This window comes from Pocillopora damicornis, chromosome 1, assembly GCF_964200805.1.
Source record: "Pocillopora damicornis chromosome 1, jaPocDami1.2, whole genome shotgun sequence".
NCBI classification, from domain to species: Eukaryota; Metazoa; Cnidaria; class Anthozoa; order Scleractinia; family Pocilloporidae; genus Pocillopora; species Pocillopora damicornis.
Genome location: NC_142670.1, coordinates 32,837,708 through 32,852,481, shown reverse-complemented (window position 1 = coordinate 32,852,481; position 14,774 = coordinate 32,837,708). Strand labels below are relative to the sequence as shown.

The 14,774-nt window shown below is 36.7% G+C and overlaps 2 protein-coding genes across 2 annotated transcripts; both read left to right on the top strand.

Annotated features, from left to right (window-relative positions):
- The first annotated feature begins 3,333 nt into the window (after positions 1–3,333).
- Positions 3,334–5,908, top strand: LOC149053392 (pancreatic secretory granule membrane major glycoprotein GP2-like). Its single transcript, XM_089182897.1, has 2 exons — positions 3,334–3,346; positions 5,541–5,908. The coding sequence occupies exons 1-2, from the start codon at positions 3,334–3,336 to the stop codon at positions 5,906–5,908; spliced, it is 381 nt and encodes a 126-aa protein (XP_089039023.1).
- A 7,748-nt stretch (positions 5,909–13,656) lies between these two features.
- Positions 13,657–14,466, top strand: LOC149053391 (uncharacterized). Its single transcript, XM_089182894.1, has one exon. It carries the CDS (start codon positions 13,657–13,659, stop codon positions 14,464–14,466), a length of 810 nt encoding a protein of 269 aa, XP_089039020.1.
- Positions 14,467–14,774: the final 308 nt, after the last annotated feature.

Genomic DNA, 14,774 nt, shown 5'->3' with positions numbered 1-14,774 from the left:
AAAAGTATGTGGTGGCTGTTCCGCCATTTAAGATTCGTCATTTTCGCATCTGCCATGGAGTTTGTCACAGCTAATGATCAATGTAGGACCGAAGTAAATATACAAGGAATGGCTCTCAAGCGTTCTGTTTTCAAAAGGTGGTTAGTGGCGGTTCCTCATCTTTGTGATGTCAAATGTGGAAAAGAGATTACATGCCAAAGCTATAACTACAATAGAAAATACCAAATATGTGAACTACATAACCGCACCAAGGAGGCGAGACCAGATAATTTCCTTTCAGCACCCGCGTGGTTTTACATCCGGCGATTGAACGGCAGAGGTGAGAAATCAAAGCTTTTTCCATCTATGTGATTTCTATTTCTATAAATCTTCTCCATCCTGGAAGAACTAAGAATAGGAAGTAAAAGTAAAACATATCCTTACTGCAGCTCCATTAGGCTCTATCCCTGAATTACCGGCGTTGTCTTGTCACGAAATAAAGGCAAGTGAAGGTAAACACATCATAAGCGGCAAGTATTGGCTGAATCCAACTTGTAAAGGAAAGGCAAAACTGATTTACTGTGATATGGTTCACGAAGGTAGGTCTTATAAGTTTGCATGAGTTATTTTATTTTGTTACGAGTTATCAGTAACATGAAATTATTATAAATTATATTATTATTGATATGATGATCTTAATATTTGGTTTGGATCCGCTCTAGCGTGGATGTCTCTCTGAAGTTGCTCTAACTTAGCTAATGCTTCTCTTTCCACATTCCAGATATGGATGAATGTAAATATTACATCAGTAACTGCGATGTGAAGGCAAACTGTACCAACACGTATGGTTCTTACAAATGCATATGTAAAGTGGGATACACCGGCGATAGACACTCGTGTTAAGGTAATTTTGAAGATGACCTTATAATATTTCCCAATAAAACCCATTTTTGTAAATATTCTCACGGTTTTCAGTAGCGTTACCCATGCATGATTAGGCACAGAGTAACCATGGTTTACACCTGGCTTGTTTCAGGGCAGTCAGGTTGATAAATTAAACTATTTGTGCTGAAATATAATTTCGCAATATCTTCGATATATTCGCAATTTATGTAGCCCTAGAAGAGAAACATTTGTTTTATAATTTGTGATGATCAAAGGAATTAAAAGACTATAAGTTATAAAAAACGATAAGGTCCAAAAATGTATCGATGATTTTTCAGATATAGACGAGTGTAAAGGAAATCACTCTTGTCACGTGAATGCTATCTGCAGAAACGCCAAACGATCGTATGTTTGTACTTGTAACCCCGGTTATGTTGGAAATGGACGCAACTGCACAGGTATTTGATGCGTTTCTTTTGTAACCATTTCCATTAGAAAGAAAAGCACTATCATCGTTGCAAGACTTGTTTTGCCAGCGTACCTTGTATAAAAAAGTGATGAATGTAGGCCTGAAGACAATGTTGATAATGACTCAATTGTATTAAATAAACATTCAGAGGTAAAAAATCTTAACTGGCAAAGGGAGACTTGATGGATGGGCTTACAGGACAGAACAACGGATTTAAACTCGCGGGGAACCAAGAAAAAATCTAGTGAGCGCTAAAGTGAGGTGCTTGTGTCTAGGACCCAAGAAAACAAGACTAAGGTTTCTAAGCTTATGCTCGGCAACTTCTTCCCAATTGCATTTTTTTAAATATATTATTTTTTATGATATTCACGAGTGTAAAGGAAATCACTCTTGTCACGTAAATGCTATATGCATGAACACCAAAGGATCTTATGTTTGTACTTGTCACCCCGGATATACTGGAAATGGAAGCGACTGCACAGGTACTTGATGTATTTCTTTTGAAACCATTTCCATCATCATTTCCATCCTACAGCGCCGCACCATTTAGCCGCGTTGCAAGACAATTAAGTAAATTATTACTCATTACTAGTTTTGATTTAGGCAGCCATTTCTCATGTCAAGAACCTCTTAGGTAATGTCCCTGACTTTTAAATGAACAATTTTGGTGACTGATGCGTCGTTTTGCTTTAAAATTAACCTTATCACAATGACTGACAAAGGCATGAAAATAAAATCGCTCGTTTGGCTCTGAACCCTGTGCACAGGATGGATATGTAAATGATTTTCCATGGCGCTACGTTTTCGTTGACGCTCAAGATATATTTGAGTGAAAAAGTTGAAAATTAATATCATCAAGTTTTATAAAATAGTCAAGATACTACGGGCACCCTGATTGGTAAAAAAACAATCGTTGATTGCACCGGTAAACCTGTGGAAAATTGAAGTTTATATATGTTATTAAAGTAACAGACCGCACTTTCTATCGGTTTACCAGTGTAGTAAACGTCTTCAGATGTTGGGAAACCATTCGAAAAACGTAGATCAATCGCCTTCGGCTCGTTCTCACAAAATCCGTCGTGGATTATCTCGCCAGTAAACTGAGAGAAAGCGCGATAAATAAAGGTTCTACAAAAACTGCGGTGCTGCGTCGGTGGGAGAGTGCAACAGGGTAATTTAGTATTATTAACTGAGTTCATGAGGTAGATTGGCCACCGTAAAGAGTGTTATAGTGAATGCTCGAAACGTCAGCTTTGAAACTCTTTACAGTTGCCAATTTGCATTATCAACTCAGTTGATAAGGTAAGAAAAATAATGGAAAAGGAAAACAATCTAAAAGAAATGGTTAGGTTGAGTCCTGAAGGGATTGTGTATTTTTCTCTGACCTTATCTGGCCCTTTTCATGGAACTAAAGAAAACCTTTAGTAGGCAGAGAGAAATTACACACTCCTGGGAAATAATTGCGTCACTACCGAATACCATCGGGGATGGCATCGTTGGGTGGAGCTCAGAATCAAAAATGTCCTAAACGCATTTGGTAGCATACAGTTGTGGTACATACAACTTAGACTTTAATGGGCGATTAAAGCAAAAGGAAACATGACTCTTTGTAATGCTACCATTTCATTTAAGTTCCTTTGTGCATAATCATTGTCCAATCCAAATTCTTCTTTCAAATTTATTCAGTGCATAGTTGTTCTTGTAAAACACTAGTCCTTTTTCGTTGTTGTCGAAATGATTGACTGGAAAAATATAAACAAAAAAATGTTATCTTTGATACTACAATTTTTTAGAATGTTTATTTAAATTGTAAATTGAAGTTTGTGTTATTAAAGTAACAGACTGCACTTTCTATCGGTTTACCAACGTAATAAACGTCTCCAGATGTTAGAAAACGATTGGAAAAAAACAAAAGTCAATCAATCACCTGCAGCTCGGAATTACAAACTTTTCTCGTGTCCTCACGTGGGTTAACCGCAAGTAAACTGATAGTAAGAGCGATGAATAAAGGAGGTAAGTCTCTAAAGAAACTGTGGTGCTGCGTCGGTGGGAGAGTATAACAGGGTAATTAAATATTATCAATCGAGTTGATAATGTAAATTGGCGACCGTTTGCAAGAGTTTTAAAGTTAAAGCCCAAAACGTCAGCTTCGTAACTCTTTAAGGCGGTCATTTTATATAATTAACTTAGTTGATGAAACCAAATTATCTCACTAATGAGATTTGTGGAAAATGCGAAAATTAAAAAAAAAAAAAGGGGAGGGAAGGGAAAAGTAAAATAATTTACAGAAATGAGATATTGACTTCTGCAGGGGTTGTATATTTTTCTCTGACCTTATCTGACCAGGTCTTCAACAACTTTTTTAATTACTTTGTACGTTCTCTCTCAGACGTTGACGAATGCAGCGAGGCCCATCCTATGAAAATGAACAATTGACATCCGAATGCATCTTGCGCTAATACCCAGGACCCATATAACTGTTCTTGCAATCCTACGTTTATTGGAAATGGTCTAAATTGTGAAGGTTAGTTTGGTTTTTAAAGGCGATGAAATTTGCATTTTGTTTCCCACGTTGAATGTAGCAGTAAATTGCTTAGAGTTGACTTTCATCCGAAATTCACATCGAAGAGGTTGACTTTCGTCCGGAATTCACATCGAGGAGGCATAATTTTACGCTACTTTGTGCACGAAAACGAATCACTTTTTTATTGTGTTTTAAATAATTTAAAAACCTTACACGAACTTTAACATAATGCAGATATGACACTCTCCGTGGACTTAAAAATCCTTAAAAGAATATCTAACCTTCCAAGATTCCCTTATAATAAGAGCAGTTATGATCAGTCAAACTTATTTGACTTATGCAAGCCAATTCGCCTTATGATTACAAATAATTGGATGATGCTAATAGGCAGAGAGTTATTACACACTCCTGGGAAATAATTGAGTACTAGCCAATACTTCTGGGCTAGCATCGTTGTGCGGGAGCTGAGGATCAAAGCTGAGGATCAAAAATGTCTTAAACGCATTTGGTAGCATCCAGTTCAGGTACAAACAACTCAGGCTTTGATGGGCGATTAAAGCAAGAGGAAACGTAATTCTTTATGATGCTGTCATTTCAGTTTAGTTCCTCTGTGCATAATCATTGTATAACCCAAATTCCTCAAAACCAGGGTGATGCTAATAACGTAATAAAATTCCCCGCGGAATTTTTTTTTCTTTTTTAAGGAGGGGGGGGAAGGGAGTAAGAACAAGCCAGGTGTTTCAGAGCCGTCTGGTTGATAAATTGTAATATTCGTGATGATATATTTGTTTCAAATATCCAATTCGTAAAACAAACCAAAAAAGAGGACATTAGTTTTCTTGTTTATAATTATTAAAGTAATTATACGACTGAGAGTCCACCCATTTTGAAGTGACAAACATGATAAAGTGCAAATATATAAATGGTTTCTCAGGTATTGACGAAAGGAAATCACTCTTGTCACGTCAATGCTACCTGCACGAACACCGACGGATCCTATGTTTGTGAATGCCACTCTGGCTTTAATGGAAATGGTCAACACTGCACAAGTGAATTTAATCTCTTTGCAAAAATATTTGAAATATTCTTGCTCGAATCTAACCTGAAGCTGCTAAGGTGGCCACTGTCGGCCTTATTGTTAGTTTGTCGCATGTAAATGATACCGGTGGTGCCTTAAGTCTGCTTAGAGCTGTCCTTACACGCGCTATCTGAGAAAGAAGGAGCTCAATTTCGAATTAAGCTGAATTTGTTTGGATCCCTTTTTTAGCCTCTTCGAGTGATGATATCCTACACATGTTCTACATGACCCCTCTTTAAATGCATCGTCATTTTTCCTGTTAAGTACAAGTTTCACCGCTTTTTGACAAGTTGCCAGAATCATGTGACGTTAGAGAAAATCTTGAACCATTGCTTTTAATAATCACAGTCCTTTTGCAACTGTCATTTCACTTTCCAGCCGATCCTTGCTATCATTATGAAAACTTGAGCGATGCCAAAAGAAAGATAAGTAACACCTTACTATTAAGAGTTGTCTGACAAGGGTCTCCATAGTTTTTTGTTTTTTTTTCGAAAAATTTAAGTGCCGTTTGCTTCTTGTTTAACTGATTCTGTAAAAGATGTCAAGGAAAAATGTTTACCTTTGATTCTTTAACATTTTTTGAATTTCTATTTAACCTTTTTCAGCCGACCCATGTTATTATCATCAATGCCTGGATGATGGCAGTAGAAAGAGTAGTTACGTAGCACCCGAGAAACAAGAGGGGTGTGACAAGCAACTCCTTGAGGGATGGTATCGTTTTAAGGGAGCTGCAGGGACAAAAATGCCAACAACGCGTGTGCCAGCATTCAGATGTGGTACAGACTGGTCAGGCTGGTTGGATGGTGCTCATCCTACGATGGAAGATGGTGAAGTTAAAAAGACGGTCTGCTTTGGTGATCGCTCTGCTGGTTGCAAATACACAAGAGATATTTTTGTAAAAAACTGTGGATCCTACTTCATCTACAAACTTCGCCCAACTGCATGTAACGCACGCTACTGTGGTACAGACTGAATGTGAGGCAAATATACTTCGCTTAGGGTTAGCCCTAACCCTAAGCAACTTGCATGTGTATTATTAAATTTAAAAAGTGAAAGTTCACCTGTTTTTCTAGAGCAAATGTTCTCCCACACTATAAACACGCAAAAAAGAAAAGTATTTAGAGGTGCGATGCTTTAAAACAAGTACTTAAAGTAGCATAGGTCAAAACGAGTTGTAAACAACTTTTTACGCCGTTTAAGTACATCACCAAAAATATTTTACAAAAATATTAGATTTGAAAACAAAATCACAGCTTCTCACTGCGAAGTTTTCTTTATTCTGCAAAAATATTCAGAGTCCTATGAAAAATAATAAGCGCAGACAAGAAACCCACCCCTTCCTAATCCACAAAGGCCACTGCCTGATATTTCAATAATCTAATACTAGTCCTCCAATCATTTCATGTTCATGTCTCTAATTTTACAAGAAGAGACTTCAACACAAAGCAAATGGAGCAAAGTAAGGCTAGTTTATTAAAAACGTAACAAAATATAGAAAAATGGTTGGTGGTCTCTTCAAAGGAAAGTAATAGAAGCTGGGTCACTTTGTGGCTCAGCTTCTTGCGTGGTGTGAATAGAATGGCATGATGTTTTGTTATCTCATTATTTAACAAAGCTATGTATCTCTCTGTAAATACATTTAACTTACACGGACTGTTATCAGCTGGGTTTCATGACACGAACACAAGAGTGAATGTTGAAGGCATTGTACTCCATGGGCCAGAGTAGGTTCTCGATACCGCTCATCTGATGGAAGGTTAGGTAAAAAAATCTTCAAATTCGCTTGATAGCAATCGCAAGAGTTGCTTTTCATCATTATTTTAAATTAACCCTTTGTTAAATCCTCTTACTCCTTCGTGCCTATGATGTTGGAAAGAACTCACCGTAAGAAGAGACCGGAAAAAGAAGGAAATACCTATTTCATGAAAATGTGGACTTGATCACTTAGCTGTGGATGGAAGTCAATCCAAAATCCGGATCCAATCCGCAAATAAGCTTAATTCAGTTCTCCGCCAATTTCGATCTAGTTCTTTGTCAAATTGTTTCAAACAGGCAGTACGTGTACCTCCCTTTGGGGTCGATGACTTTGAAACTAGAGATGGAAAGCTAGTCTATAACGTATTAAAAGATTTTAAATCTCATATCAATATCCAACTTACCAGAAAGTTTTACTAATCGCATCCAACACACCTTTGTAATCCACCATCGTGAGCTGCAAAATTTAGCAAAACATAAATTAAAGAGCAAACAATTCCTAATTAAAATAACTGAATCCCAAGATGACTCATGGTTACAGAATATTAAACCTAATCATATCCGTACCTTCCTACAAGCCACATGTATAATAAAGTAATAGTAATAGTAGTGATAAAGATTGTCGTTCAGGCGTCAGCTGTGGTTTCAATATGCTGAAGCTCGTCATAGAGGATGACTACCCAAGATAAGAAGCCACAAACTTTCCTTACTCTTCCCTCTTTCGTGTTCTCCCTTTACATGAGCCAATAGTTATTACATTTGTTCGTATTTAGCCTGTACTCTGTGTATTTCCAAAGGTGCTGACAAGAAAAATTTCTTTAACGATCAAGAGCTTCTTTTCTTGCTGATTATTTCCTCTATTCTCATGACCTCCATGAGTGATTCTGAGGTGATATTGTAAGGAGAAGTTAGATGCTAGTCAATATTAGGGGGGGGGGAGGGTTGATTCTCATTAATGCTTCTGGGTGGAGAGGGGAGTTGAGAGTAAAGTTTTTTCCAACAAATTACAACACTTCAATCATCCAGCCTAAACTATGGATGTCATCAGAGTCGAAGCACTTTACATGTTCTTGTTTGTCCAGGTTTAAGATCAAGAGTTTCTGGTTTGCTAACTCAGTTGAATCTGTGAGCTTTAAAAGGCATATAATCAACTATACAGACACGCGCAGACAGTATTTACCACCTTCTTGTTGATTGGTGTTCCAAAATATTGACTTTAGCCTTTCTTCAGCTCCTGATAAGCCATGAATTTCAGTGCTCCATGTGATACGCCGAAACGTAACCCTGATCAAGTAAAATAAAATGATATGACCAAACTTCATGTTCCATCCAAACAGTAAAACTCAGGTTAATTCCTTTCTTTGAATTAGAGATTCCTGTCTGCTTAGCAATACATAAAAATGGTAAGGAGAATTTATACCATGATCAATCTTGGGAAATAAAGAATTAAGTGAACTATACAACTTGAGATGGAAACCCATGGCTGCTAATCTGATTGCTTTGTGTGTAATTACCATTTACTAAAGAGTATATCATCATTTTGTGATCGCAGCCACTTTCCATAAATGTGCTATATCTGCGTCATTGTATCTTTCCATGTGGGAGTTAAATGCCATCATTTGAGCTATGCCAAGCTGGTGAGGCCTTAAGCCTTCACTCCCAGAGGCGATTAACATGTAACTTCTCTTTGTAACATCCATACATTATCCAACAAAAAGGTGACGATGATACTCAAACTTATCAGGTAGAACCAAATTCTCCTAACTAATTTACATAGAAATGTGTAACCACGAGAGAGGAGAATAAATAAACAGACCTTGTAAGTTAAAGGGGCAAATTGGGCTGAATTAGGTTTGCGGGATATAAAGTTTTCAAATTGTGATTTTCAAGTATACTCCCACTTCTGCATTTTCCATGGACATGAAAAGAGCACCTGTAAAAATTTAAGTCTGAATACATTTCTTTTAACTCTGTAATTACGTAATGGAGACATAAGCAAGTATTGACCATCCATGTTGGATTTGTTACTGACAATGAGCCTAGTTCCTAATGATAAAAAGAACACATTCAATAAGGCAGAAAGGCTGAATGAGTGTAAGTACTATACAGAGTACAAGTTAAAACAAGTTCTCAGCTAACATAAATAAGAATCTTTAGCATACTGGTTTGATTCATTTACTCTTTTACCACCAAGATCTGATTGCTAACTCTCCCCTCTAGCTCCTAGAAATTTCTTTGTAAATATGTGACGAGAATTTGGTGTAAGATCAAGATAAGTTTCAGTATTCTCATTACCAGTTTGCTGGATAACGTAAGGATATTATAGGGAGAAGTTACATATTAATAACTCCTTTGTTAGTAATTAGGGGATGCGCATAAAGATACAATCAACAGGGTGGGGGAAGGGTGAGGAGGGAGAAGTTCCCTATAAAAGAACAATGGGAGAGATCGTTGTTATCTTTAAGAGCTAAGAAAAGTGATGGATATCAATTGCATTGTTGTGTATAAGATGCTGTGAAAAATGTTCAATAATTACAAGCCTCTGGTGAATGAGGTCAATGACATGAACGCACAAGGCTGTTAGCTGCGTAACGTTTGCATAATTGTGTTCTTTTTATTTTATGATGGTTGGAATGGTCAGAACTGTTGCCAAATAAAACTTGGTAATAAAACCATGAGCTGCAAATCTACCCATTCTCTTCTACTGCATGATAGTCTCATTAAATTATTTATCCTCTCGATGTCATCTGTTTGGAAGAAAGAAGTGAATAATGTTTTCGCACACCACGCATACGATTATACACGCGACTGTACGTACCCTGGAAAACAACAAAAAATATTCAGGGATCGTGTTAAAAGAAATAACCGAATTTCATATATCGTCCAACCTACTTGTACCACCAAAATTATCCATTACATTGAATCTTACTTCAAGACACTGGGAATCAATCCTTTCTAAAATCCTCTCACTCCATCATGCTAGAGATTTTAAAAGAAGATCGTAGTGAAAAGAAATCAGACACATATCAAAATGCCCCAATAAGTAGGCTAAATTGTCTCAGGAATGGCAAAAAATATGGTTAAACTTCACTCCTAAATCGTACACTTGATCAAAGGAAGTTAATAAGAGAATTTGGCTGTGTTGTCCAAAGAGCTCGGCTCAGTTCATCACCGAGTTCTGTCCAGTCAAACATGGATTTTCTTCGCCTCCGCCGAACCAACGAGATGAAAATACTTTAAAAAAATCCAATTGCTTTTTCTGCCGCACACTTCTTCTTTGATATGTCACAGTTATTGTTATTATAGAGGTGAATTGCCAACCATTTGCCATTCTAGGCACAGGGATTGTCTTAACCTTTACTTTGAGCCTTACTGGTAAAGTGAGAATGACTTTGCTATAGGCTGAGAGGTCATTGCCTTCTATCAAAATCAAGACACCTGACATCTCCACAAATGTTAATGAGTGAAAATAAATGACTATTGCACTTACGTAAGCTGGCCCAAACCATCAAAACTTTCCCGAACATAATCTCAAAAACAACGCAACCCAATCGATTACTCGCCAAACAAAAGATCATCTATTTGTTTAGAGTTAATCAGCGCACTAGGATGAATATGGAAAGGCTAACATCTCGAACTGTGAACAGGACCTTAAGAGTGACGCTAGGTGAGTACGCTTCATACTTCGAGTCTCTTGACTGATGCAAACACCATGTCTCAGACGCTTTTTTCGAAATAGTTTCACAATTCTTTTATTACATTTTTCTAATTTCTGTAGCTCTTAGCATTAGAAACAAAACAAGAATGTAAATATTGCAAAGAAAAGCACGTCCATGGAAAAGCGCCCACGTTTGACTGAGAGGTTTGAAATTTCAGAATTTAGACCACCTGTTCATGGTCTAAAATTCAAATTCAGTTGAAAGCTTCCTTAGGAAAAGAGGATATTAGGATCGCACAGTTCTAACTCAATTTTGTCATTTCAAATAAAATTTTATTCAAAAGTTCCCTTGTATTGTTCAGTCGCATGCCACATTTAAACGATGTTAAAAATAGGGAGCAACGCCGCGTAAAAAAAAAAACCAAAAAAAAAGAAAACAAGCAACCCAGAAAGAGCGAGCCTCTATTAGTATAAAAGTTTTGTATTCAAATGATGGTTATTCATAGCTTTTAGGAACTGTCAAGTCTCTCATTTTAAAACAAACCATACGATACCATATCATGTTGTGGTGACGAAGGGGTTGGAAGACACGCCAGATATTCTTCAGTGGTATACTTTGGGAGAGGCTTACATCATAAATTTAAGTAAAGTAAAGATAAAAGAACTTGAACACGTTAGATGACAAAAAAGAACCTGTCACATTTGCAGCGTCATTAACTTAAATGAACTTCACAGTCGCCCAATTGTTAGTGTCAGGCTTAGTAATAAATTATTCAAAGTTTTCTGCAAATTTGTAGGTTAGTTTGCATTTCCGTAGAATATTTCTGCAATTTACTTGACCTGATGCTGAACTTAAATTCGAATTGTAGCTTCATCTCTGCACTCAAGTGTATATGTTGTTCTCGAATAATGGAATCATGTTTACTATGAACAAATTAACTGAAAGGCACATCATCAATACATGCTTTGCTTGGAACAGACAATTTGCGTTCCTCGAGGTTAATTATGTTTTCCTTAGCTTATGAATGGGTTTCTTTAGTTAGGCAATAGATTATGAAAAAATGAGAAGGATATGTTATGAAAATACTCCTACGAGCTGATTTTAAATTAGCTTTCGTATGTTGTAGTTAAAATTTACCAAACCTTATTTCGTGCCTAAAAGCTAATAATTTATAGCGATTAGTTTTCACCTAAAATTAATGAAACAAGTATCTTCGCCATTGGTTGGCAAACATCGCAAACAGAACGACTATAATACTTTAACTTCCGGCCCGAATCTTGTTGAATTCAATACTTGCGAGGAGCCAAAACAGAAACGATGGAGTTCTTTTTTTGATGTTAATTACTATACATTGGCTTAAAACAAACGGTTGGTATCGTAATCATAGTTATAATGCCCTGGTGAAAGACAGCATTTTTAACTCGGTAACAATCAGGTGGTTGAGGACCGCATTTCGTATATTTATCAGCTTTAGAGTGACGTAGAATAAGTTTGACTTAAATCCCAAAATAGGGTTTGGTAAATATTTGAGGGCAAACTAACTATGGCTACCTTTTAGGATTTAGTTTCCAAATATCACCTATGAATGCCATCCATAGAAGGCCTGTGTATTTGTTTGAACACGATGGCGGTCGAATTCTACCTTGTTTCTACTTTCCCTCGACTGTTTGGGGTTCTTTGCGGTGCCTTAGAAAAGATTAAACGGAAAAAAAATTGTAGCAACTGTCGTGCGGGAACTTAATTTATTCTCTATGTATAGAGGGCTGAAGTAGTCTCTAAGACTATCTAAACAATTAAAACAAACAACTGATAGCGTTCATATAAGTTTCGGCTAGAACGGAATTATGAGGTTCATTTTGGATAAATGATTCGAAACAACTTTTCTCTCAACTGTTGATAACTGAGTCAAAAAATATTTTTTTGGGAATAAATAGTAAGAGAATAAATTTCAAATTCCTTGACCAATCGTACTTCTTTTCTGCTTTGAGAAGTGGAATCTTCAGGAATTAATTATTTTCAAGTCACCCAGGTGTTTTTACCTCGGACTCAAGTTTCAATGCACAAGGGCTGTGCATTGAGAAACGAAACTACTTAGCAACAATTTGACGCGAAGTGCGTATGTAGATTCTGGAGGGCTTTTCTTAAGTATGTCAACACATCATTCTGAAATATGTGAGGGCACTCGTTTTTGAGCATAAGGTGAAATATATATCGTTTAGGCTTAAAAGTTTCTGAGAGCTGATAATCAAATCTCCCTGACGTTGAAGAGTGCGGGGGCTCTAAGAAATAATTTTGTGTTTATCATTCGTCTTTCCTTTTCAGGGTGAGTGAAGTTCTCTCTTATTACTAATATGAAAAAATATATATTTTACTCTATGCAAATACAAAGTTCAAATCGAACGTGCTTTCTCTGTGTACTGATACATTAAAAAAAAAATTCCAAGCGTTGAGCCTGAACATATCCAGGTGCAAAATATTTATTAAGGACTTAAAAGGAGCGAGCACCCATCTTTTGCCACACATACACGTGGCTGGAAAATGACAAATATTGATAAAATAATAATTTCAAATGCTTTTCAGTCCTTTTTCGCAAAGCAACTCTAAACTGGTAAAGGAATGCGACTACATTTTTCAGGGAAAGAAAAATATTTTGCGTTTATGAATAAGATTGTAACCTTATTATCTTTGCTTTCTCGAATGGAACTGAATAGCGAAACAGAAGCTAAAAAATTAGAAACAAATTACATCTAAACAAATTACTGAATAGACAATTTTTTACCATCAAATAACAATTTTGAGATTCGATTAAACGGTACAGAAATCATATAAAGAGTTCTGCCGTGCATAACGTTATAAATATAATCGATACCAATGCTTTGCTCTAATTAAACTGAACTTTTTCAATTAAAAAGCCTCATTTCAACCGATGGATTCACAATGTAAGTTCAACCTCATATCCTCTCTCTTAAATTAATATGGAAGATGAATCAAATCATTTTGTTCAAAACGAATCTTCAGCGCAAAAGTTCTACGTTATTCTTTTATACAGCTGAAAGAAAATTGCGAGCGCGGTAATATTAAGGTAAGGAAAAAACGGAGTCTTGTTTTAACCTTTTTTCCTGTCAACTTGCTATTAGATGAATATTCTCTCCCATAAATCGAACGGTCACGATCGATATGTTTTGTATCGCCAAAATATTGCAACTCAAAACAACAATGGATAGACCAGATGGATGAGTTGACGCTGAGCTGAGCGGACGCATATTTCTCGCCCTGTGTTATTTTATTCTATTAAGTTTCGCTAATTATGACTGGTAAAGGAAACCAACTAAAAAAAGAAAATCAGCAGTTAAGGAATGAAATTGAAGATCTCAAGAAGCAACTGGATAAATTGACTGAGGAAATTGGACATCGACGTGAAGAAATCAATCATGATGCTGGCATCGAACATGGCGGCGACACTGTGGGCAAAGAACGATCAGTTGAGTTTGTTTCAGCTCAATGCGATGATTTTGAAGCGTTTAAAAAGTACGCATCGAAAGAACTGAAGCGTTTAAGCTCAAGGCTAAATGTAATTTCAGATGCTTGCGATAGAATCTCGCAGTCAATTGATGGCTTCGAAATGTACAGCTACCAATTTAACATCAAAGTTATCGGTTTACCGTTGCTGGCAGCGAAAGAGACGACCGAGCAGACAGCTAACCTGTGTCTTCAACTATTTCATCAGATGGGAGTGAAAGATGTTTCGATAAATAACATTGACATTGCCCACCGAGTTCCATCAAGGAATCTCTCGAATCGACCAGACGCAGTAGTTTGTAAATTTGTTAGAAGGATGGTAAAGGAAAAAATCATGGCGTCTAGGAAGACAATAAGGAACATAGCAGCACAGCAACTAGGATTTTCTTCAGAGATTGATGTGAGTCACCTCAATATTTACGATCATCTGACACCTCGTCTACAAACCCTTCTGTATGAGGCAAAGAAGTTCAAAGAAGCCAACAGCTTCAAATTCTGCTGGGCGAAAAATGGTTCCGTATTTCTCAGGAAATCAGAGAATTCACCGATCCGCAAATTTGCAAATATGGAGGACCTAAACGCATTTACCCAAGGATAGAGATAAGTAACGCAGTGACAATATTATTGTTAGTTTTTAATATCTCACCTATGATATGATTTCAAACGCGCTTTAGATGCAAAAGCGAACCAGAAGATACAAAGAACAGGACCGAAATAGAAAACTCTTTCTTAAAGAACTTCCATATTATAACTTCACTGGCAACTTAACTCTCTACCACGGGCAATTTAACAACTCTCTGATCCAAAATCAGCTACCAACTAAGAGACAACTCGAAAACCTAAATGGTTTGCATGATCTTGATCTTTTCAGACTAAACTCAAATCTTGATGACAGTTTAAATACCA

What these genes read in the sequence shown, in the direction of transcription:
- LOC149053391 (XM_089182894.1), top strand. Translation starts at nt 13,657, where the DNA reads ATGACTGGTAAAGGAAACCAACTAAAAAAAGAAAATCAGCAGTTAAGG.